Below are 24,022 nucleotides of genomic sequence, written 5' to 3' on the forward strand. Positions count from 1 at the left end.
ATTTTCTCCCAGGAATGGTATTCTAGATTGCTTCAGAGATGTGTCCTCAGTATTGAATTTTGGGTCTGTGTAGTAAACTATTGATCATTTGGAGCGGGTTGGTTGGGGAGCTGCTCTCTGGGTGAAACATGTCAGCTTTATACAAATTCTAATGCTCTTGGCTGGGGCTGAATGGAAGTTACTCGAGTGAGAATTTCCCAATGGCACTGGAGCCTGAAAAGTGGCATTGTGCAGTGTGCCTCGTTACAATGAGGCAGCTTTACTGGAATACAACAGAAAGACCATGTTCTTAGATCTTTTTTTTTTAAAAGGCGGATTTGATTGTTTTCCATAGGTGATTCAGAAGATCAAACTTCCTTTTTACAAAAAGCTATTAAAGTATCCTTTTGAAATCACTGCAATGAGTAATTGTTACACTGCATTCGTAGTTATCCCAACGAGCATGCATCAGCTAAACCCACATATTTAAAATTCCTGCAGCAGTGCTATTTCTGCAGGAATGGGAAAGCCTGGATTTGCTGGAATGGACAGACTTTATCTGTGCAAATATAAATGGCAACCAAAGAAGAAACTCGGGAAAAAAATTGAATAAGGCACAGGAAGAAAAGATTAAGAGATTTCTGGAAAAGGATCTTGCCTGTTGTGTAATGAAAACCATGCAGGACGTGGCAGGAAGAAATAAATCAGGTGCCCAGGACAATGCAGCAGTTGGGATGGAGTGTTTTAATTAAAGACAAGAATTGAAAGAATGGGGATTCTTCAGGGAAGATAAATCCAGTGAGTATAAATTCGTACTTTTCCATGTAAGCTGAGGGCAGAGAGAGATAATTCAATGTCCAGTACTGGTCCTTGGTCCATGGTACTTGGAAGGGCTGGCAGACTCACAGGGCCCAGGCCTGGGCCCCTCATAATTGGCTCTGACTCTTGCTTTGCTAACTTTTACCATTTTTACAAGCTTTTGTGAAGTACTTGCTTCCTTCATTGATTTTTAGATATCTTTATCTGGTTTGGAGTTATTTGCAGGCTTCAAATAACTCAGATATTTCTCACAGATGATTGCAAGAAGACGTGAAATCCTTAGGAAGGTCCTGTCAGCTGTCAGTCCTGCATTCTGGTTTTGATCTTTGTATTTGAGCATTAGTTGGCATGTGCAGTCCTGTAATTTACTCCTGTCCAGATGCTCTGTGTCTTTATAGATTATGTACCTACAAATTTCTTGTAATCTTTAAAAAGGAAAGAAGCCATAAATAACTTGAATTTTATTTTGAAGTACACGTAACTGGTCTGAAAGTCTTTGGGAGCAGTAGTAAAATATGTCATAAGCAAGTAAATTATTTAGAGGTTCTTGGGTTTCTCTGTTCCTATTTTTTTTAGTGTAGTGAAGAACTGTTTGTGGGTTTGGCTGCAGTGATTTGCTGTCAGGCCCTTTGCTTTTCTGATTATTTAAATTTTTTTCTGTATTCCTTGATTGGGTTTTGTCTTGACGTGCCAGTTGATTCCTGTGTGTTCCTACATCCAGCTCTGATTACTGAGTAGGCACAAATGAGAGCAGGATTCCCTGCTGGCAACAGGCTTTCTTCCAGAAAGCTGACTTGTTCTGGAGCAAGAGCCTCTTCTTTGAGAGATGAGAAGTAGTTTCCAGGAGCTGATTTGCTGCTTCATGACCAACCACATCTGCTACTGCTGAGATCTGAAGACTGGCCACTGTTCACGTGGGCATCACCCAGTGTTTGCATTCATTAAATGCCACTGTGCAGTGAAGTCCTGGAATTGGTGATCCGTGAGAAATGGGGTGTTCAGAGGAATGTTATTTTGTTAGCCTGGTGGTTTGGGGTTTGCCTCACCCAGGGACTGGCTTCATTCCTCTTCTCCCTGTCCAGTTGGAGTCCCTCTGCTTTGGGCTGGCAAAAAAAGCACTGCATTTAGTAAGCTCCAGAGGACTGTCTGAAAACAACTTTTCACTCCACTGGACTGCTGGAGAAATTCTTCTGACAGTGCTGTTGGGGATGGGAAAGTTCAAGGGGTAAAGCTGGTGTTTATTTGCAGACAGATGGAGGGACAGGGTGGGTGTCTCTGAGGTCGAAGCCACAAATCCTGTTTTGTGGGGGCAGCAGAAGGGCCTTCACCTTGCACTGGTGCCAGAGCAAGCTTTGCAGTTGAGCTGCACATCTCCAGTTCTCCACGTGGTACAAGTTTCCTTAGCCAGGAGACTTACACAAAGACTTGTCTCCCTCTCTTCTTTTGAGACTTCTTGTAAATGAATAGGATCCACTTCTGTTAAATTCTTTAACTTTTAAACGTGTTTCTATTCCCCCTCGCCTCTTGTCTTCCTTCCCCAGAGGTAGCCCAAGTGTTTTAGAAACAACATAGTCAACTGGAGCTCATTGAATAATTCAGCTGTTGCCTGAAGTGATAGGAAAAAGAGGACGACCCATTTAATAAATCAACCAGAGCTAAAAGCTCTGTGGTTTGTAAAAATGTTCATCTGCCCTCCCTTTGAACTACCTGAATTTCTCTTCTGAAGCAGGTTTTTTTCCCCTCTCAGCCGGATGTTCCCTGCTCTGGAACAGGGACCTGATCAACCTGCAGGTTATTCTTGCAGGTTGTCTCTGTTAACCCACTCTTTCTCAGAGGATCCTGGGGTGTTGTGCAGCAGTGTGAGACCCTGTGACCCTTCCCTCCATCCACAGGGTGTTTCTGGATAGCTCTCCTCTCTCCTGGTCCCTTCTCAGTACTCCTGCTGAGGGCTTCTCAAATTCTCTGTCAAAGCCACTGCTGCAGCAGGAACTGCCTGAGAACTGCCAGGGTTGCCTCTGGGGTTCCTTGGCCATTTAATCCAAGAAATAAAGATGTTTTGGAGGCCACTGCAATATGCTTTCTAAAGCAGTGAGAAGTGACCTATCTTTTTCATATGTGCTTTTGCTTTTCTTTAAATAAATAAGAATTCTCAGAGTGCTCTTTATTTCTTACTTGTACATTGTGCCTCTGTTACCTAAAACGGATCTAAACACCAAATACTGCCTTTAAGGGATATTGCACAGAAATACAGCCATCTAGGGAAGTTCATAAACCTTTTGCTAAAGACATTCTTCTCTCTGTAGTCTGTGTCAGACTTTTATTTAATCCCTTTGGACAGGTGCTTGCCAGTACACCAGCGTGTTACTGTATAAATTGCTTTTCCATTGTTGCTGTAATTGTAAAATAATCCCTCTATTATACCCACCCAATGATCACTGCATTATCTTTCTGCTGAGCTGCAACATTTCTTGGTGCCTGGTGGTGTCCTGCCTGTTGAAATGAGAGATGTTTATTAAATTGGCTTTTCAGTTGTGGTTCAGTTGAAAAACTGGCAGAGGGATCAGTAGGAGAGACTTGCTACATTCCTTGAAACATCATCGTCTCCCCTGTAGTTTATTGCTTTTTTTGTTCTGATTTAATGGTCTCTCTCTTCCATCTCTGGATCTGGGCTGCTGCAAACCATATCAGGTGGCTGAGCTTTGTGTTTGGGGGTGAGTGTGTGAGCACTGCTGTGCATAAAGAAATGATTGGAGGCTTAAAATCGGGGTCTGGGAGGAACGAGCCGTTTGCTTCTCCTGCCTGTTTTGACTGAGGGTTGAATTAGCAGCTGAAACGTGTGCTGTGGTGTGTTAAACAGCACTGAATAGGAGGCTACAAAGATAATCCTCTGGGGACAGGCCACTGAGGGTGGGACCTTCCAGTACTGAGCTGGCCAGGCTTTGCTGATCCCTGCTCAGTGCTGAGCTGGTGGCTTTTTCAGTGGAATTTTGTGCCCTTTGAAGCATCCCAAACCTCTTCTGTAATGAAGAGGTGGAGTGCAAGGTGACACTGAGCTAAATTGTTTTGCAGAGCTGCTGGCTGGTTTTGTTTTCTGCTTTCTTATTTTGTAAATGGACTGGTTGCTTTCTCTGTAGCTGTAAGGCAAAACACTTCCCATTGCAACATGAGGCTTCTTCCCCAGCCCTTCTCACAAGTGTATTCAAAACTTAAAAAAGAAACCAAAAAACTGAGTGGTTTTAGTTATTTTCTCTTGAAATACAGTCAGATTCACATGACTTACTCTAGACATAAGCTAGAGAGACTGAACAGTGTGTTGGGATTTTCTTGTACCCTTGTCTGCTCTCCAGGCTGGGATCTGGCTGCTGGTGTGCCTTGGTTGGTGTCCTGTGCCACAGCCCAGGGGTTCACAAATGACCCAGCTCCAGAAGAGAAGTTGACCTAAATTAAAGAGTTAAAAAGGCACAAAGGAATTGAAACATCTTAAGTTTCTTAACATACTTTCTATACTTCATCCTTGAGAGAACTTAAGATTTTGGTTTTGAAGCTCTTATGTAGAACCACCAGAGTCCCAAGTGATTCAAGCAAGCCCTGAGCTGCCCTGAGAGGTGCAGGTAACTTCTCAGTGGGTGGTGGCCTGGTCCCTCCTGTGCAAAGCCATGATGGGCTGTCATGGTGGCAGACTTGCCAACATCCTGGCTGTGTGATGAGGAGGATTTGGGGAAAGGATGGATTGTTGTGTGCCAGAGAGCTCAGGACCATGGATCCATGCTTTACAGACTCCTCCTGGCTTACACCAACCCCACTGTCCCTGGGATCTCCCCCTCACCCCCAAACAGAACACTGGGCCTTTTTCAAGAAGGAAGTGCTAAATAAGACACAGTCAAACTGACAGAGCAGGGTCAGGAAATACTGGCTGCTTTCAGGTGGTCATACTGAAATGGGGCTTCTGGACATGAAGCTTCCAGTGGCCACTGTTTTGGTTTGATTTGAAGCTCCATTTAAAACTAAGCCTGCCAGTTGTCACAGATCAGCTTTAATTTTATCTTCCCCACTTGCCTTACCAACAGCAAGATGTTATCAAATGTATGACCAGACCTAGTCAATATATTCTAAATGCATCCTAAATTTATTTTCTGCCTGCCTTGCACATTTTTATGAGATTGTGGAAAGGCTCACTTGATGTGCATTCAGATGAGCAGGGGAAATTAAACTGTTACCCCGTTTCTTTCCTCTTCCCTCCCCATGACAGACTGATATGCTTTGGCTGGAAATTACAAAATGTCTTGTAAAGGTCTCTGAAGCAGACAACAGGATTGGTCTCAGTGGTCCTTTTTTAAAAGAATATCTGTAAATGATTTTTTATTATTGTTATTATTCAGAAACTGAAAAACTGGGTGTTTGTTTACCCTGAAATCTTACTGTGCTGCTGAAAGACTGTCCTTGCCTGATGGAAAATCCGTTGTGTTACTGTAGGACAAATCATACACAGGGTCTGTGATTGTCAGGCTGGATCACCAGGATGCAGCCAGGTTAGGTGCTTGTCCCCTGGGTTGTTTTTGAGTTCCCATATTGAGGACTGGGGCCCCTGGGGGGGTTCAGAGCCTCAGAAGGTGATGGTGTGTCTCTGTGGCCCCTGGGGGGTTCAGAGCCTCAGAAGGTGATGGTGTGTCTGTGGCCCCTGGGGGGTTCAGAGCCTCAGAAGGTGCTGGTGTGTCTGTGGCCCTGGGGGGTTCAGAGCCTCAGAAGGTGATGGTGTGTCTGTGGCCCCTGGGGGGTTCAGAGCATCAGAAGGTGATGGTGTGTCTGTGGCCCTGGGGGGTTCAGAGCCTCAGAAGGTGATGGTGTTTGTGTCGTGGGGAGTGGTTTGCTGGGGGATGTGCTCACACAGAAGGTGGCTCAGACAGGCTGCTGGGTGCCAGCCACCAACTGCTGAGGTGGGAACTGCTTCCAGAAGGATTTGCTCCATCTTTTATCACCTCTGTAGATGTGAGTGCCCTGTTCACACTTCCCTGTGCATAGGAGGGCAAATCTGTTACCATAAGGTTTGTTCACTTATTATGAGCCAAATAATGCTTTTGTACTGTAAAGGACTGTGTTCTTTCCAGATGCTCATCTGCTTATGCTGGTGGGGGAAATACCAGGTGTCAGCAGAACTTGACTGCTTTGGAAAATGCTGCCCAGTAAAATAGGGGGGGGAAATTAAGCTTGGAAAAAATCGAGCCAGTAAAACTAGGGCTACCTAGTTATTTATTCCATCTGCACCAAATTAGCATTAAATCAGAGAAGTTTTGCAGGTGTCATTCAACCACTACATAAATAACTTCTTTGTAAAGCCACCCTTTTGACCAAGAAAATGACTCTTTGCTGTAGACAACTGGTCCCAGCCTGTTAGCCTGTCAGAATGACTGCTGCTCTGTGCCTGGCTTTCTGACAGCCCGGGGAAATACTTGGGCAGGTTTCTGGAGGTAACCCCTGCCATCCTTCAAGCACGAGAACATTTTGTTTCAAAGCCTGGGCTGTGTCTTCATGCTGAGGTGGCAGAGTGGTTTGGATGGCTCAGCTGGAAGCGGTTGCTCTGGTTTTGAGGGAGAAGGATGATGCTGCTGGAAGGCCAGCAGCTCCTGGGCTGCCTGCCTGGCAGCCTGCCAGCCCGTCCTGTGGCACAAACCAGCCTCACCAGAGCCCTGGGGAGCTGGGCAGTGACAGCAGGGATGGCTGGGGCTGAACCTCAGCCACTGATTAATTCACATGGCAATCAGCAGCGAGGCTGCAAGGAAGAAAAGCCAGTTTTCCCCACAAGGATCACTGTGAAGTAAAGGCAGGAGGGAACTGATGACCCTCCATTGATCCAAGCAGGACTCACATTCACGTGACTGGGAGAATTCTTCTTGTACTTCTTGCAACAGCCCCATTTTTCTTCATGTCCCTGTAAAGGAATGGAAGGGTTTGGGATTTGACCTGGGAGTGTATTTAAAGCTGGCTGCAGTTTAGAGACTAGAGGAGAACTTTTTTACTTTTCTGAGAAAAAGGTTTTGAAAAAGCACGTGGATGATCTGCAAGAGGAGAAAATGCTTGAAAAGTTCATGTTAGTGTTGAGATTGAACTGCAGGACTTTAATCTACTAGAAAAGGCTTCTCTCACCATGTAGGAATAAGAAATATGTTTCTGAAATACTTGATCTACCTTTGTAGATATGGAGTTTTCATTTGCTTGCCAACTAAAAGGTAAGAATTTCTCTAAGCTGGGTTGTTGTCTCCTTTGTAGTTTGCTTTTTGCTTTGCTTTGCTATTAGCCCATATTAAAGAGTCCAGGAGATGATTGTTGATACTTCCCAGGAGGAAAGAAGCTGCCATTAATAGAGCAACTTCAGCAAAAATTTAGATTAGGCTTTGTGGAATTCAAACTGAGGCTCTACAAAACAACCTGAGTACTTACAGGTCGTAAAGCTTCTTGTAAAGGAGATAAACATGTTTCTGCCTCTAGAGATGGATACCATTGGGGTAGTTGCCATCCATCCCTTTTCCTCTGGCTCTCTGTTATGCCACTGGAGGAGTCAGGGATCCCACCTGGGAGTCCTGTTACCTGTACATCTCTCAAAATGAGCAATCCCCAGAACACAGTGCAAAATATGCTGAGAATGGCTGTGATGGACAGCAGGTTGCAGGACTAATAAGTGAGATGGTTTATTTTGGCCCAGTGCCTCTGATTGAAAGGGGCTGGTAATAAGAACTTGGAGGCAGAGCTCCTGTGAATTGTATTTGATGGTTGGAAAGGTTGTTGTGAAAGACGAGGAAGAACTGGCTCCTGCTGATGTATTGGCCAAAGAGCTGCTTTTTCAGTTCCTTAAATGGGAGTCTGAGTGCTTCAGGCAGGTGCTGAAGGGGATGGATGTCAGGCAGCAGATGCTGAGGTAGGATGGGCAGTAAAGAAGCAGAGAATGCTGTTTGAAAGTGTTGAGGGAGATTAGAACCACTGCAGAAATAGTAGCTGATGTTGAAAATGTAAGAGAATTTCCTAGATCCTGACAGCAGCGTGGGGAATGCTTAGGAAAAATTTAGCAAGCACACATGAATTTCAGCAAAATTGAAGGGAAAAAGTCTGGGGGGAAGAGGATGAGATGCCGAGAGGGTTCTGGGCCCTGGCCGAGTGCATCGTCCCACTGAGCTGCAGGGGACTGTCGAGTTCTCTGCTTGGGCTGTTGCTCTCTTGAATCCTGGTGTATTCTCACTGCCCAGAGAGGGAATTGCTGTCAATGTTCGTGGAAGTTCTGCACTTTAAAGTCCCGTGGAGTTAATCCTTCATGTTTGAGTTCAGCAACATTTTGCATTTTAGCAGGAGCCTAAAGTGATATGCAACATCTGTGTAGAGCATCGCTGAAATTCCTGATAAATGAGTTCCAGAGGCAACCTTCCATTTGTGGGACATTTCACAAAATCTACTGCACAGAAAGGAAAACTTTATCAGCCAAGCTCTTCGGTGGCCTGAAAAGTTAAAGAACCAGAGTCTTTTGTTTGGCTGCTGGAAGAGGCAGGGTCTGTTTGTGGCACACTGATGCACTGCAGACTTACCTGCTGTTGCTCACCACTGATGTGTCCCATCAGCTCAGCAGAACTGCAGGCACTGAAGCCCTGGGGAGTCATCTCTTGACAGTCTGTGCCTCAGTTTCCTCTTCTGTGAAATACAGAAAGCCTTTAAAATGAATGCTGGTTTGGAACTTCCTATGACGTAGAGAAGGTGGTGGTTGTGAAAGGTAAAATATTATTGGAAGATGGTAGAATTATTTCAAATTATACAATAGGAATGAAAACAGGGCCTTTATTTGCTTGGGACATCTCCTGCTGTATTGGAGAGCTGTTGCTGTCCCTGCTTTGTAGCAAGGTCACTTCTGTGCATCCCCTCCAGATGTGTGTCCTCAGGGTTTGTCTGAACATGGTTTTCACTGCGTGGTGTTAATGGCTCTTGCTCTGTCTCCCAGCAGGGTCCCACCCTTGTGCTTTCACCTCTGTTTGTCTGCTGCTGCTACCTTCATACTGCTTTCTGTCTTTCCCTGTTTATCTGTCTTGATTCAACAATTTTGAGGGAATAAATCTCACCTGCTTTCCTTCTATGGGAGAGAAAAATTAAAACAAAACCAAAGAAAAGCAAACCACCAAAAATGAAAGAACTGGAAGCCATTACAGAGGGACAGTGGCTAGAAACAGGCCTGAAAAATTCCACCTCTGGGACTCCTTCTAGCAGCAGAGAAGAGTGTGAGCTTTGGAATAGGTAACACAGTGCAGGGTTAACAGTTCTGGAAGTCACATTATATTAAGATATTTGGGGTCTCCAGAGTGGATTGATGTGAATGGAGAGGAGCAGGAAGCTCGGGGCTCTGTCTGTCCTTGCTGCAGTGTCACAGGAGTGGCAGCACCTGAGCAGGTGCACTCAGGTGTTGCAGGAGAGGAGGGTCAAGTGCTTGTTCTCAGATGACATTTTGTCATCTCGGCTCTTGCTTCTGTTGACAAATACCAGGTGATTTTTGGTTGAGCTCAGGAAAAGGTTATGGAAGATTTTTCCTCTGTGCTGGTAGGTGAAGAAGGGATCCTGTGGATATGCAAATGGAAAGGATGAAACTAAGCATGTCCTCTTAAAAATGTGGAATGTGATAGTGCCACTGCTCAAGGCACCAGTACTGAAGTCATGTAGGAGATAACTGCTCTGAGCCAGCATGGCCACTCTCCAATCAAAACTTCATTTTTTGCCTGATTATGTTGGCCTGAGCAAGTCAAATGTTACCCAATTTTCTGACCCAGTTCTGTTTTGTGCCTCCAGGACAAACACTCTTGTATGCCTCTGTCTTCTCAGTGTGTTGTGTGAGTTCCTGAACCGTTTCAGAGCTGGGGGAGAGTAGTATAACACTGGGGGGGGAGGGGAAAGGCTTCCAGTTGGATTTTTCTTTTTTTCCCCTCTGGCTTTTGTTTTCCTCATATGTTTTTTTTCCTGGCAGAAGCAATGTGTTCCTTCATTTGAACTGTTGTGGTGACATGGATTCAGCAGAGCTGTGCCTGAGATGTGCTGGTGTAGGTGACAGCCAGCTGAGGTCTCCTGATGGAACTGTCCTGCATCACTAAGTGTTCTGCCCAGGTTGGGCTTTCCATTTTCGGGTGGCTGCTGTGGAACTGGCCTAAGTTAGACTGCTTGAGCTGGCTGAAAGATCTTCTCAATGAGGTGTGAAGAGATAGACTGGAAAGAAATCTCATGAGTTTGTGAGAAAGTGGTTTCTGAAAGGTAAGGATGGTTCCTGGAGTAGAGGAGTGGGTGACAAGAGAAGAGCTCAGTGCCAGCCACGGATGCTGAGGTAGCACTGGGCTGCCCAGCTGCAGAATGGGAAGCCAGCACATTTTTATTCACTTCTGTGAGGTGGCTGAGAATCCAGGGCTTAACTGGGATGGAGTCATAATTCACAGATACCCCGTGTCACTGTGGTTTATTTATTTATCCTGGTTTATAACGTTCAATTGGCAAATTTCTCTTCCTTCCAACGTTTTGCTTGCCTGATACTTAATTGTGCATTGGTTGCATCAGCCAGGCTTGGCTCTTGAATCAAATGGAACCACGTTCATTTAACAGAGCTGTGCTGGAGATGAATTTTCTCTCGGTGCTAAATCTGGGACAGTAGTCAAGCAGGTTCTGCTGGCCTGAACATACCCTGAATCCTTCACTGCAGGGTCAGAGTCCTGCACAGGATTCTGTGTGCATAAGAGCTACCTTTTTTTTTTTTTTTTTTTTAATAACACAGCTGCTCTAAATAATGTGCCTACACAGCAGTTGGGAGGGAAAATGGTTGGCTTTTGTTTAACGTTTTTAATTGGCATTGGTGTGCTGTGTAAATTGGCTTGACTGTCTTAATAATAGTTGGGCAGATTTACGTCTTTTGGCTCTCACACCCAAATTACTGTAATCTCTCAGAAGGACATATTGGTTTATGTAAAGTTTGCATACATTGTACAGTTGCACTTCTGTGGCTGTATTACAATAGCATTTGTTGTCTCCTCTGTAAATCTTCAGATTAGCATCCCTGGTGCCTGCTGAATCATCTGCATCATTTCAGGTGCTCAGTGAGCAGTCTAAGCAGAGTAAAGCATTTGGCATTTCCTGTATGACTGCAGGATGGAAGATTGGTTCACTGCTTTCCACTGCTTTAATTCATTATTATCTTAAGCAGCTTTTATTGCCCCGGTGGAGGGGTTGGTGTTTGCTACTCTGCTGTAATTGCAGTCACCCCTTCTCAGAGCACGAGTGATTCCATGGCTAAAAATTGCAGTGTGAGGGAGGGCAGTTAAAAGGAATTATTTCAATAAACAGTTTGTACTGAAGCCTTTGACTCCCCACACCCACCCACCCTGACCAGTGTTTGGAAATACTTGAGGAAAACACCACTCCCTCAGTAGGAACTCGGACGTGGCCTGGGCTTTCTTCTCATTTGTTCCAGTTGTGTTTTGCCACTTGGAGTGATGTTGGGATGGGCTTGTCCACCAAGTGTAAGGCTCCCAGACGCTTTGCCAGGTTTGCTTTTCTCCAAGGTTCCATCTCTTTTACCCCCCCTGAAGATGAGATCAGTGCTCAGGAGTGGAAGAGAGCAGTGTTTGACCTGCTCATGCAGCCCCTGGGGCCAGCCCACGTGCTGACTGCAGGGACTGTCCCCAGGAAAGGTGCCCCTGTTTGAGGGACACAATCACGTGCCAACGTGGCCAGAAAAAGGTATCTGCTGAGCTGTATAAATGCCAAACTGAAATGAAGCCTAGAAAGGTGAAATGCACTTTTCCTGAAGGCAATCACAAGTCCCATACCCTTCTGAAGGGGAGTGGATGGAGGATATAATTGAGGTCTCGTGGAGGGAGCAGTTGCAATTCCTTGTGCCCTCCTGAAGGTGTGTTGCCCTTGTTTCCCCAGTGAGCTCTCCCATGCATTTACAGAAGTCCTGATTTTCAGAGGAATGGTTGTTGCAGCTGTATTCAAAATAATTAATTCAAAAGCAACAGGTGAGGAAAAGGAAGGTGAATTAATAATGCAGCAGTTGGCCTGTTCTGTCCCTTGGTGATTGCTATCCTTGTTCATGCTGGAAGGCAACCTTTTTTCCTGAAATAAAATTGGAGGTAACCATCCCAAAAATCCACCCAGAGGCTATAGATGGTAGAAGAGGCAGGAAGCTTTCCTAAAGCTGTGGTGTATTGAGCTGTGAAGTGATTGAACATTCTCAGGGGGGTTAGAGGCCAATAAACTGGGTGAGGCTGCAGGGACAGATCCCCATGGGCAGGAGGGTGGATGGTCTCAATGGGTGTCCTCAGTGTCTCTGATCTTGGCTAATGCTGAATGAGCTTATTATTTAAATGCTCGTAATGAGTTAGATAAACAGTGAAATAATTAACAAAGTAGGCACTTCAATGGTTATTGCATGGTTTAGAGCTGACTTTATTTAGATGAATGAGGTAGTTCATTCTGCCATTAGCTGTGCCCTAGCAAAAAGGATTTTTTTTCCCCTTTCTTTTTAATGATTAAACACCACAAACAGAAAATACACTGTGGGGTTTGCTGGAAGGACAGCACAATGGCCTGCTTCCTTTAGAGGAGATCATCAGAGACTCCAAGTGACTCACATGCAACTTTTGGAAATACTGTCTTGGTTTTTTCAAATGTCAAAAAATTCTCAGGGTCTTTGATACAGTAGAAGAGATCATCAAGTCATGAAATGTTGATATTTGAATCACTGTCTAATTAGATCACGTCTGTAGCACAGTATTCCAGGCACTGTTAGTGCTGTTAGAGCACATCTAGAAGTCTGTCTACATTTTTGCCATTATCTGAACTGCTGTTTCTTTTCCCTCAACAAGTTTTTAGGCCCAAGTGATCAGTCAGGAGAGCTGCTTACACTGCAAAGCTCATGGTTCCTTCTTGTAACCCCTGGTCAGCTGTAGGACTTCAGACACCTCACACTTGGTGACTGGGTCCTACCCTAGGGATCTTTCATTTCTCACTGAACCCGGTAATCTCTTTATACATCGTGTGGCTTTTTTGGTTCTTACTCAGTACAGATAATTTAATAAGACTTGCAGGCTGTTTGCTTTACCTTTCATTCTTTTACACACACCATGAGTGGCCCACTGCCTCTTCCAGTGAAAAAGAGCAGCAGTTGCCAGTGGTGTGTAGACCCCTGACCTCAGTTCTGCAGGTTTACTCTTTTCTCTGCTGCAGCACAGCATCCTGTCTGGGCCAGAGTCAGAACTGTGAGAAAATACAAGGGCAGTCCCAGGGGTGAGTGAGATTACTGCAAAAGCTGACCGAATTTCTGATGCTCTCAGGGATGTCACACAGGCAATCTTTCCCTTCTTTTCTTTTTTTTAAAGAACAGAGGGAGAAAGGCTTAGCACGTTGACTGTGACTGCACAGGCCAGTGGATGCTCTGTGTGTGCTCCACGTCTGGATTGGTTTTCTTTTTAGAGGTGTTTGCAGAGAGACAAAAAGCAGCTGTCCTGTGAAGCCTGCCTTGGGAGAACACTATTAGTAAATCCCTAGCTGTGAACTGTTCTTCAGAAATGTTAGATCAGAGCAATCAAGGTAATTCTGTTCCTGCTGTCTGGGGGATGTGTGTGGCCTTCCCTTCCCAGAACATCCACCCTTTGGGACTTTGGCACTTCCCTGGTCATCCAGCTATTTTTTGCTAAGGCTGTTACCTCCCACCATTCCCAGAACATCTCAAAGATCTGGAAGGGTAACTGGGTGGGGAAAACACTTCTAATTTGTCATAGTGGATTCCTCCCATCAGGAGGCAAATTTCAGGCAGGAATCAAAGTATTTAGGCACATTCCATAAAGATGTTGGAATTTATTTTTTTCTTTACACTTTGATGTTTTGTGTGTTCTGTGTGTGAAATTTTCTGGTACATTCTCCTGAATTCCTATTGCAAACCTTTATGCTGAGGGGAAAATGCTGTGAATTTGGACAAAGACAGCTGTGTTGGGATAGCTGTGCTGGCCTCCGTTGTCTATTCCAGTGCAAACTTCATACATTACAGTTGTCCTTGCATGTATTTTGTTGTTATTAAGAGTGGCTTCTCTCCAGAGTAATTGTGCTGCTTTACCAGTGGTGTAATTTGATTTCCAAAGAGCCCTGTTTGTCCTTCAGGACAGTGTTTGCCTCAGGAGTTACACCGAGAAGCTGTAGCTGTACCTCTCCAACAGTCAGCCTCCAGGTAATCTACAGCTACAAAAGGCATCAAGGACTGATCTGACAACCTGTTCTGGGAAAGTAAAACTTGAAGTCAGAAACTTTCTGAGAGCTTTTGGTATATTTATATCTTGCAAGAAATCTCTAGCGCTTCTTGTCTGGGGAGATCTTTATGGGAAGTTCCTTTTAACTGTCTTGAAAGCCTTAGTAATATTTTCCTTTTCAGGAGCAGAGAGGCTGATGGGTGAGGTAAATCTGAATCAGATGGCTTGGTTCCACTGGCTGCACGGTGGTGGATTTATAGATCAATTAAAATGTAGCTGTGTGGTGTTGCCTGTTTACCAGCCCCTGGCTGGTACCTTCCCCCCCCCCCTTTTGTGATGCTTTTGTGTTGTGGCAGTTGAGATGCACGAGCTGCTCGAGCTGCTCTGCAATACCTTGAGAGCAAGAGCTGTCTGGGAGGGTCTGAGCTGCTGCTTAATGAAGTGAGGGTGTGCTGCTTCTGCTGCTGGTTGCCTCTTGGACTGTGTTTAGCCATTCCCCAGAGCTGCACTGCAGACATAAAAGAACAAATATGACATTTCTCAAAGAACTAATATGACATTTTTCAAAGAACCAGGCAGGAGTCACCATGGATCTCATTTTTCACCACCAACTGAATTGTCTCTGTGTGCAGAGCTCCCTTCAGTGTGGACCTCATGCAAGTCCTTCCTCACTCCTCGGTGTCTGTGCTCCAAATCACCTCTTTTCACCTAGGCTGATTCATATAAAAACCAGTTAAAATTATGTTTGCAAATTAGTCCACTGGATAAGAGTCCACTCATATAACAGAAGGCAAGGTTTGATCTGGCATGCACTGTGTATACTTGAAATATTTGTCCTAATCTATGGAGTTTTGATAAAACCTTTGACTCCCCAGCTGTTGAGCTGAGACTGAAAAATACTGCAAAGTTTTAGTATCTCTAGCTGGATTTTACATGATATTCCTTTTCTTTTTTTCTTCGAAGCAAGCAATGAAGAAACAGAGGAAAGCCCAAGAGTTGTCTAGAGTTGATTTGCTTGGAAATGAATCATTGATGTCTTCCAGGTGGACAGCAAATGTGTTAGGAAGTCTTTATCTGCATGCAGAGCAGTGAACCAAAACCAAGTGAAGTGCTTGGAAAAGATCCCCTCAAGCTGAATCCTTGAACAGCAAAGAGGTGCCTCCAGGACCAGCTCAGTCTGTGCTCAGGGGGTTACTGAGGTGGTGCTGGTGTGGGGTTGTGGGTACTGTGGTTACAGCTCCTCCAGATCCTTTGTGGAGCTTTGTGCTGTGTCAGAGTGGCTGGAGACTGAACATTCATCATTTTTTCCTGTTGTGTGCTCTTTACTAGCATCTGGAGGAGAATTATCTCCTCCTAAATGAAATGTCAGAGGACTTAATCACTGCATGGGGCAGATATTCTGAATCAAAGAGGAGCATCTCATAGCTTTGAGAGAGGTTTGCCATCTCTGGGAAAGATGAAGTGCTGCACCTGAGCCATGTTGCAAATCTTTCAGAAACAACTCTCCCAGATGGGAAGAGTCCTCCCACCTTTTCATTTGCAGCATTCCTAACCCTGCTGCATTGGGCACTAATGTTTGACATGGATCACTTCAAAAGTCTTGCTTGTCATACACCCAGTATAAAATGAAAATATGGTCACCGGGCAGGTAGCATAGACCCTGCTGACTCTTGTGCAGGCAGCTTTAACTTTTGATCCAGTTATTATGTACTTATAAAGAATTTATTATTAGCAAGGCCTCTGATTTAGGAATGTGATTTTAAGCCTCTCTGCAGCCTCTTCTGCTTCTTACCAGCAAGACCTGGCAGTGTCTTCCTTTATAGGAAGCTGTTTTGAACATGTTACAACCACACCTGTGTATATTGATAAATGCTTCTTTCTGTGGCGTGCTTTAACCATTTCCTCAGCAGAATGGACTCTTTGAAGTGGTACAACTAGGCTGTCTTCAGCTTCATTTTCTTGAGATTTTATGCTCAAGGAGCTCCAGCCTGTGCTAACATGTGTTTACAGGAGGGTGGCTGTAGGACTGCTCTCCCCCTTTTACTACAGCCTGAGTACAGGTTGTATGGTGTTCAGTAATGGCATTATTGCTGCACCCAAGACTTGTCTGATGCTGTGAGAGCAGTTTGTCTGAATGATGGTCAAACATCATTCGGGTCCTTGGGCCCGTTCAGTTTGCAGTGGGCAGTGTGGTGGTGTACTGGTGGTACAGTAGTAAAATCTTGGAACACAGTATTTTAGTTTTGCTGGGACACTGCTTTCCTGCTGTAGACGTTGACTTCACTTTCTGGCAGGGAGCTGTGGTGTTCAGACTGTTCTGAAAGGGAGCTGGGGTGTTCAGACTGTTCCTGTCAGGGAGCTGGGGTGTTCAGACTGTCTCTGGAGGGAACTGTGGTGTTCAAACTGTTTCTGGAGGGAGCTGGGGTGGCAGCACCGCCCATGCCAGGGATGCCACTCTGCAGTCTGAGTTCACTTCTGGTGTGGTAGTTACAGGTGTTGGTGTTCAGGGTTCTGAAGGGGACTAAGTGGGTGTTGTGTACATGAGGGAATGTTGGAATTGGAGACCTGGACTAAATAAACACCAGAGGTCTTTGAATCTGCTAGAGAGGTGCCATGGTGGGTGCTCGTCTTCCTGCAGTCTGACAGAGGGGTTTGCTGGTCTCTGCACTGTGTGGGGCATCCAGGGGGTTTGGGAGAGGTGGCATTGCAGTGGAGGAGGAACATCTGGGTGAGTAAACTCTCTCAGGATGAGGTTGCACAACCTGTGCTGGTGCATGTTCAGAAGAGGGTGGTTGTAGCGCTGCTCTCCCTCCTTTGCTGCTGCAGCCTGAGCGTACACGAGAGGCTGGTGCAGGATGTCTGCTGTGCCAGGAGGGACTGGAGTTGTGGTCCCTGCCAGCTGACACAGCCATGTGATGAGTGAAGTCTCTCAGTGGGACTGATAACATTAGAAAAATGATGTCACTGTACAGACTTGTGCCAGATGTAGTCAGAATCCAAAAGTACATCTCTCAATGAAAGGGAGTGGGAGAGGATGTGGTGGATGTAAAGGTCACTTTGGTTGTGGTGGTGCCAGCTACGAGGAACACATTGGTGTAAGGAGTGTGAGTGTGTGAGAGGAACACCAGGGTTCCTGTGTCAAGGGCCAGTAGATGAGTTGATGGCCTCAGAGCAGCACCTTCCTGCTGTGTTTCTGCTGTATGCCACTCTTGGGTCTGAAGTAAGGGCATGTGTTGGCTTTCTTTAAGTGATTATGGGTTGGAGATTTTGGATGCTTTCTCCATTACTTCTACATAGATGGACACACTTTGAATTCAATAAAAAGGAAAACATAGATTAGGTTTTTTTAATTGACTGAAGTGTTCTGATGAACCTCCTGGGTAGTCACCACACCTGACACTTCTCAGTAATAATGACAGGGCTGCACAGCAGAGCATATGGGAAACCAATTAATTCAGTAGATATTAATTAATAAACACATTTCCTCTGGGGAGAACCTTTTAGCACATGGGCTGTGGGGCCCAGGCTCGCGTGCATGCACGGATGGATAGGGAATGTGCCTTCCTGGATTGTCACTTGTTATTGCTCCACGGGCTGGGGGCTGCCTGCTGCAGGCTGCTGCTGCCAGGCTTTTGGGAGAGCAGAGAGCAGCTGATGCTTGAGCTGCCTCTCAGCCCCCAGTGTCCTCACACATAAGTGATGTCAGCACAGGGTGCTTTGCAGTGCCCTGGGGGTGCTGGGCCAGCCTGGCCAGCTCGGGCAGTCTGGGCTCTTTGTTCTGAGCACACCTGACCCGTGTGTGCATTGCAGTGATCAGCTCTGGGTATGGCTGCTGGATGGACTGAAGCAGATTTGTTTGTACACATGCACAGCAGAGCTGCTGTGGAACGGGCACTGCCTTGTCAGAGCCTTCCTTGGCGTGGAACAGCTGGAATTGCATCTGGATGTGACCCTGCAGTGACTGAGCACTGCAGGCTGAACAGTTAACAGACACTGCAGGGCCATTCAGCTGAATTAAAAGCCTCCATTTAACTTCCCTTCTTTTAGAAACAAGTCCACTGGTCTGTCATCAGGTCCATGTAGCTCCAGGAGAAGGAACAGTGAGCTCATGCTCCTGGTGTAGTGTGGGCACTGATGGTGAACATCTTAACATCCCTCCTCCTGCTCCTGACAATGAATTAGTTTTCTTGGGAAATTTATTAGAAACAAGATCCAGATGGTTTACAAAAAGCTTTTTGGCTGCTGACCATTTGAACCTGACTGCTGAAACTGCAAAATGCTGCTTATTGCTACAAGCAGTGATTTTCAGTGCTCTTTTCCTGTGCTGTGGTGTTGCTGCAGGTGTGAAGGTTGTGTTCTTGAAGCAGTTCACTCAGTGATTTGTTCTGAAGTAGTTGTTTTCACTGTGTAAAATTCCATTAGACTAGTTATATGGATTTGTATTGATATTTTCTTTTCTTCCTGCTGACTGTAAAGACAGAAACCTACTATTGGAATGCAAATCCCTGTGATGGAAAACCACCTTCATTGCAAGATATGGCAGTGCTTCAGAATTGGCAGCCTGCTGAGATGTGATCTTACTGGTAGAGGACTGGACCAGAAATGCTTATTAGTCTCCCTTCATGGTTTCTCAGGTTCTTATCATTACATGAGGTACTCTCCATTTAAAAATGGTCTTTATTTCTTGTGGTATGTGTGCAGCTGGGAAAAAGAGGTGAAATTTCTTCATGAAAGTCTGCAAAGAATACAGAGGCTTATCTGATAAGCTCACTTCCTCTTAGAGAAGTTATGGGTATGAAATGCATTTATGATGACAAAACAGTTTTATCAGTTATCATTTATCAAATGTCTTTAAAAAGCAGTAACATTTCTAAAGTATTTGAAATTTAAATATCCTACTTGAACTTCATGGAAGAAATAGTGAAGTGCCTCCTGAGTGCTTGTATTTATATATCACCTATCAAAATGTTACCAGTCTTTTTCAGACACAAGTGTAACCTTCCCTACTTAGTACTTCCATCCTAGATCCTTAGCAGGGGAAAATATTAATCCCTGATGAGTGTGACTGCAGTGCTGGGTGAAGTCAGCAGAAACCTTTCTGCCCAGTGAGCTGGCGGGGCATGTTTGTAAGCCAGCAAACTGCAGTGCTTTGCAAAATACTCCAGCTCCAGAAGCACAGTGAGCTCTGTCTCCCAGGTTCACAAAGCTGGGATTAGGAGTAGCTGTAACGTCTGCTGCTCAGGGTATAGAGAGCACATTGGCTGGGCTATTTTCTGGGTTTCCAAACACATTTCAGATGTCCTGAGAGCCTGTTATAATGTGTTTGGTGGCTTTTGTTAAGCGAATGATACGGCTATCCTTAGGTTTCATTTCATTTCCCAAATGGAGCTGTACTCACTTTAAACTTCTTGGCAAAAATAGTTGTGGGTTTTTTTTTTTCTTATGATCAGAGTTGCTGATGATTTCTTACTCAGGGGCCGATTCAGTTTGTGTGTGTGTGAACTGATAAATGGTGGGAAGCTGTAAATGCTGATGTGTTTGGTCACTGTTGACATGGATAATTGAATTAAGTGTAGAATCAGGCTAGTTTTTGCCTGTGGGGTGCAAAGTGTTCATGGTGTTTGACACAATTTACTGTTCAGGATGGATATCTTTGTCTTCCACCCCGATAGCTGGATGGTTACATTTGCTCTTCCTGACGTGCTGTCATCCCTTGTAAGCAAGATTTATTAATTTGGCTCCATCTTTGTGTGTGTTGTTCTTGTGCTTCCCTGGTATCCGTGGCTCGGGGCAATGCTCCTCCTCCCATCCTGAGCCCTCTGCCAGAGCCAGGAGCTGTCCTGCCAAGGGGCTGGCACAGGAGCTGCTGGGCTGGGAGGTGGGTTGGGATACGTCTGCAGTTGTACTCCCTTTCCCTTTCTGTTCTTCCCTCAATTAATTGCATGCTGCTGTGGAGCAGTTGGGGCACACTCAGTCCATCCTGAATGTGTGCAGAAGCATCCCCAAGTCACACACAAGGCATTGTACTGTTGCCTGAGAGTGTTCACTTGTGTAAAATCAAATCCTGGGCTCGTGTTCAGGTTTCGTGTATTTTATAACCTCTTCCCTGTCAGTACAAGATACACATCTAATGAGAGCTTAGCAACAAAAACACAGTCTAGGCAAACCACATGAAAAGCCAAAGAATGACACTGTGGTGTTTGGAAAGCTTTAATAAAGAATCTTAATATACTGCTGTGTGTGGAGGGAGCTCCTATTCATCAGAAGACTTTTACGGTGAAATAAAGCAGTGTTAACAGGATGGAGTTACAGACTGAAATATTTCTCTCCTCCTTCCCTTTTCCTGCCACTTTTTTTTCTTGAGAAAGCCACTGATTTGGCTTCCACATGACACTTCCTTGTCTAATTTATGGGTTCTGTCTCTTCTCATTTTTTTCTGTCTTGATGTACTTTATTGTTTTGGTTTTGCCCTCCCTGGAAAGACTCATATTTTGTGATGCTTTTCTCCTCTGCTCATCTTTTTCTAGTGTTTTTCTGTCTCTAGCATTGCTCTTGCAACTTTTTGCCAGACTTACCCTCTTCCATGCACATGTTTTGTCTGTTGGTACCTGTTGTACTCCTTGATTTAGCAAGCTGAGCTGTCCAATGTTATGGATTTCTGTCAGACATCTTTATTTGTTAATAATATAATTATAAATGATGGGTTAGTCCAGATGAGCAAACCTGACTTGTGGGTTCAGCAGCACCTTTGTGGACGTGTTTTTGTGCTGCTGGGGACTCTGGGAAGGGATTAAAAACCACAGGGTGAGTCCTGGAGGCAGGAACAGTGGTTTTGGCAGGGTGTTCATCACAGGTGGTGGACTCACTGCTGCTGAATTTGTACTGATCGAGTCTGTCCTACTGTTAAAGAAAAGGTGGGTGGGATGACTGTTTATCTTTCGATTCTTTGTGAAGAATTGGAAGAAAAGACAACTTCATTTGAACTGTGGGAAAGACAGCTTTGGGTGTGGATGATACAAGGACCGCAGTGCTCTACGGAGAACTTTGCTCCTCTGATGCCCTCGGGGGAGTTTCACTGTGAGAACCGGTTCATTTCTGCCAGAATTTTAGTAGCAGAGGTGGCTCAGAGGAAAGCAGTTCCTTTATATGAAGGAGGGAAGGGGAGAGAGGGTCCTTGGGTGCCGTGTATTCTGCCAGAACAGGTGAAAATGGCACCTCCTGCATGATCCTGAATTCCAAAGGGAGTCACCCAGGAGGCTGCTTTACCTGCCAGCGAGGTGCTCGGTGCTGCCAGCCTGCAGGGGGGAGTTAGGCACTCGGAGGGTTCTGGCCATGGTGTGAGCAAGCTGGCTGGGAGTTTACTAACACACCACATCCTGTTTGTAGCCTCAGCTTGGCAGGGCTCCTCTGGAAAAATTAAAGATTCTCTTTGCTGTCATAAAACCAGAACAAGGAGTGGGAGGGAAACGCAGCTGTCCCGTCCCTGGGTTCAAACGGCAGTCCTGCAGCTTGTGTTGCCAACTGCAGGGAAGTACAGCACTCAGAGCATGAGTGTAGTTTTCTGACTGATGCTTGTTAATAGCAAGTCTTTCATTTCATCCCTTATGATCTCTTGGTTTTATCTGTGTGTGTTTAATTGAGAAATGGCTCTCTCAAAAGCCCTCTGAGAACCTGTTTAGAAGTGATTTGGATTGCTGACTCCAGGGCTGTGTCTTGTCTTAGTCTTTATCATGTTTGAATTCCATTGTGAAGTGCCAAACAAAAGCATATCAGAAATAATAATAAAAAAGATACTGTGTAAATAATCGAGTGGTTGGCAAATGTGATGGGGTTTTACAATTCAAGTACTTCAGTCCAGAAGTGCTGACTGTATACATGGTGCCAGCAGGAGAGAGGGGTCACAGAAAGGTGCCTGTTTCCAGCAAGTCTGTGGAATCCTTAGCCAGAGCTGATGGCAAATGGGAAAAGCCAGACACGTTTAACTGAGAAGTTGAGAGCTGTTTTACTTTGCTAGTGAAGATATTTATCTCTGGGCAAGTGACTTCCACCTTGGCTTAAATGACTTTCCTGTGTGAGGTTGGTGCCCCTGCAGTAAGAGCAGGCCTTGCTGAACTATCCCTGCTGAGCATTCTTGTTATACCTGAATGGGCCCAGGGGGTTCCCACTAATGTCCTGGGTGAGGGTGCCTGGACAGATGGTGCTCATCTCTTTTTGTTTCCCCTTCAGTCACTGGTTCCTGCTGTCCCACAGCTGTTCCAGCTGCACTGGCACTGCAGGTTTTGGGAGCTGTGGAGAGCAAAGGCTGAGGGTTGGTCCTTGGTGATGGTGGTGTCTCAGCTGACACAGTGCTCTGGTTTGCTGAAGGTCCTGCTGGCCAGCTGAGAGGGGGATTCCCCACTGCTCACTGGTGCGAGGAGAGGGAACTCCCTCAGCCAGAACCAGTTCTGAGCAGGGATCCCTCCTTAGCCCCTCCCCAGGCTGACAGAAGTCCCTCTATTGCACTGAAGTGCAGTTTGCTGAGGATGAGCTGTGGGGATGGGTAATTCCTTCAGGAGCTTTAAATAAATTGTCCTTAGCCTGAAAACTCCTCGGAGTCAAGCAGGAGGAGTTGTGTGCATGCACATGAGCACCTTTCCATTATCAGGTTTATGATTAAATAGAATCATGGTTCTTAAACAGGTCCAACATGGTAAGCAGCAAAATTTTACTGTATTGGTTTTTTTGTTGCACTGCTCACCCTTGCTGTCTGAAAATTAAAACAAAATGTGTGTGTCAGCCTTCATCACTGACATCAGGCTGGTTAAACCTTTCTCTCTGAGGCTGAAGGGTTCTCCATCAACTTTCCATTATACCTTTAGGCACTTGAACTATAATCACATGGCCCCTTGACCTTCTTTTGAGGTTAATAGCTCAGACTTCAGGGCTGGATGCGAGACCTCTCTGATCCCTTTCTCTGGCTGTTCTGTTAGCTGTGCTCTGAGCCCACTGCAGTGCATCTGCATCCTTGCACAGCTCTGGATGCGAGGGCTGAACAGGTTCTTACTCAGCATTTTCCCTAATATCCAAGTTCTTGCTTTCATCCTTTTTTTTTTTCCCCCCTACTGTTCATTGCTAGTTTATCACTGGCTTTGCAAGTCTGCCTGCTGTCTTTGCAGTCTGTGTGAGTGCTGGCCATGTACAAGTGGGGTTATAAGGTCAGTGTTAGGACATAAACAGAAAACATGTGCAGTGAATGGAGCACTGGACAAAAAGGCATCAGGGAGCTCTCCTGGGGAGTTGGAATAGCACAGTAACTGCATTGCACTGGGGAAAATTGGCTTTCTGCTGGAATCTCTCCCATTTGGAAGGTTTACAGCAGTCAGAGAGGCCTTTGGCTCTGTTGAGTTGTGGTTTTTGGTGTTCAGTGGACTCGCAGGCAGCCCCAGAGCTCCCGCCCGGGGCCGTTCCCACTGTCCCTGTTTTCTCTGGAGTTGTGGAGCGATGGGAGCTGGGCACTGTTGGAGGCATTCACACATCCTGCTGTGTTTGGGGCAGGTGTGGGAAGGGGTGAGATGCAGAGGGAAGAAGCAGTGTGTGGTTTAAGGTGGGTAATCTCCCAGGGAGCTGTCTGGACTGACACAGTCCTGCTGCCTTGCTGCCAAGCAAACCTGCTTTGGGGCTTGATAGTGGGAGACACTGGCAAGCACATTCCTTGTGGGATGGATTTATTGTCAATCACTTTGTATTCCCTAGAATGAGAAATAATTTATTTTAAGGAGCGGCTTTCTTGTAATGCAGGCTTATAAAATCATCAGTGATCTGTTTGTTCTGTCTTCCTCAGGATTATAAAAGCTTGCTTTGTTTGCTTTTGTGGCAGTGTGTTTTGCCACAGGAAGCCTTTTGGTTGTGCTGTTCAGATCTACCAGCAGGATTGTGGGTGGGTGAGGAGATTAGTTGAATTTAACACTGATCTGATATGGCTCCTAGGACACTCACAT

General features: G+C 45.5%; 1 protein-coding gene across 13 annotated transcripts in view; it reads left to right on the plus strand.

Annotated features, from left to right (window-relative positions):
- The window catches only part of ARVCF (ARVCF delta catenin family member), a 238,427-nt gene that overhangs the window by 119,911 nt on the left and 94,494 nt on the right, over positions 1-24,022 (plus strand). The window contains exon 2 of one of the 13 annotated variants that reach the window (XM_051769103.1): positions 15,009-15,088. The exons of 11 other annotated variants lie outside the window; for them this stretch is intronic. Coding sequence is in view for 1 of the 2 variants with exons in the window: in XM_051769100.1 (XP_051625060.1) it covers positions 18,648-18,698 (51 nt within the window). In the remaining variant the exon portion in view is untranslated. Of the gene's footprint in view, positions 1-15,008; positions 15,089-18,627; positions 18,699-24,022 lie in introns of those variants that run through there. One more of the 13 variants, XM_051769100.1, reaches the window with a different exon arrangement.

Source organism: Manacus candei, unplaced genomic scaffold (assembly GCF_025592945.1).
Source record: "Manacus candei isolate 608988 ecotype Guabito, Panama unplaced genomic scaffold, ASM2559294v1 h1tg000103l, whole genome shotgun sequence".
In the NCBI taxonomy this organism is placed as follows: Eukaryota; Metazoa; Chordata; class Aves; order Passeriformes; family Pipridae; genus Manacus; species Manacus candei.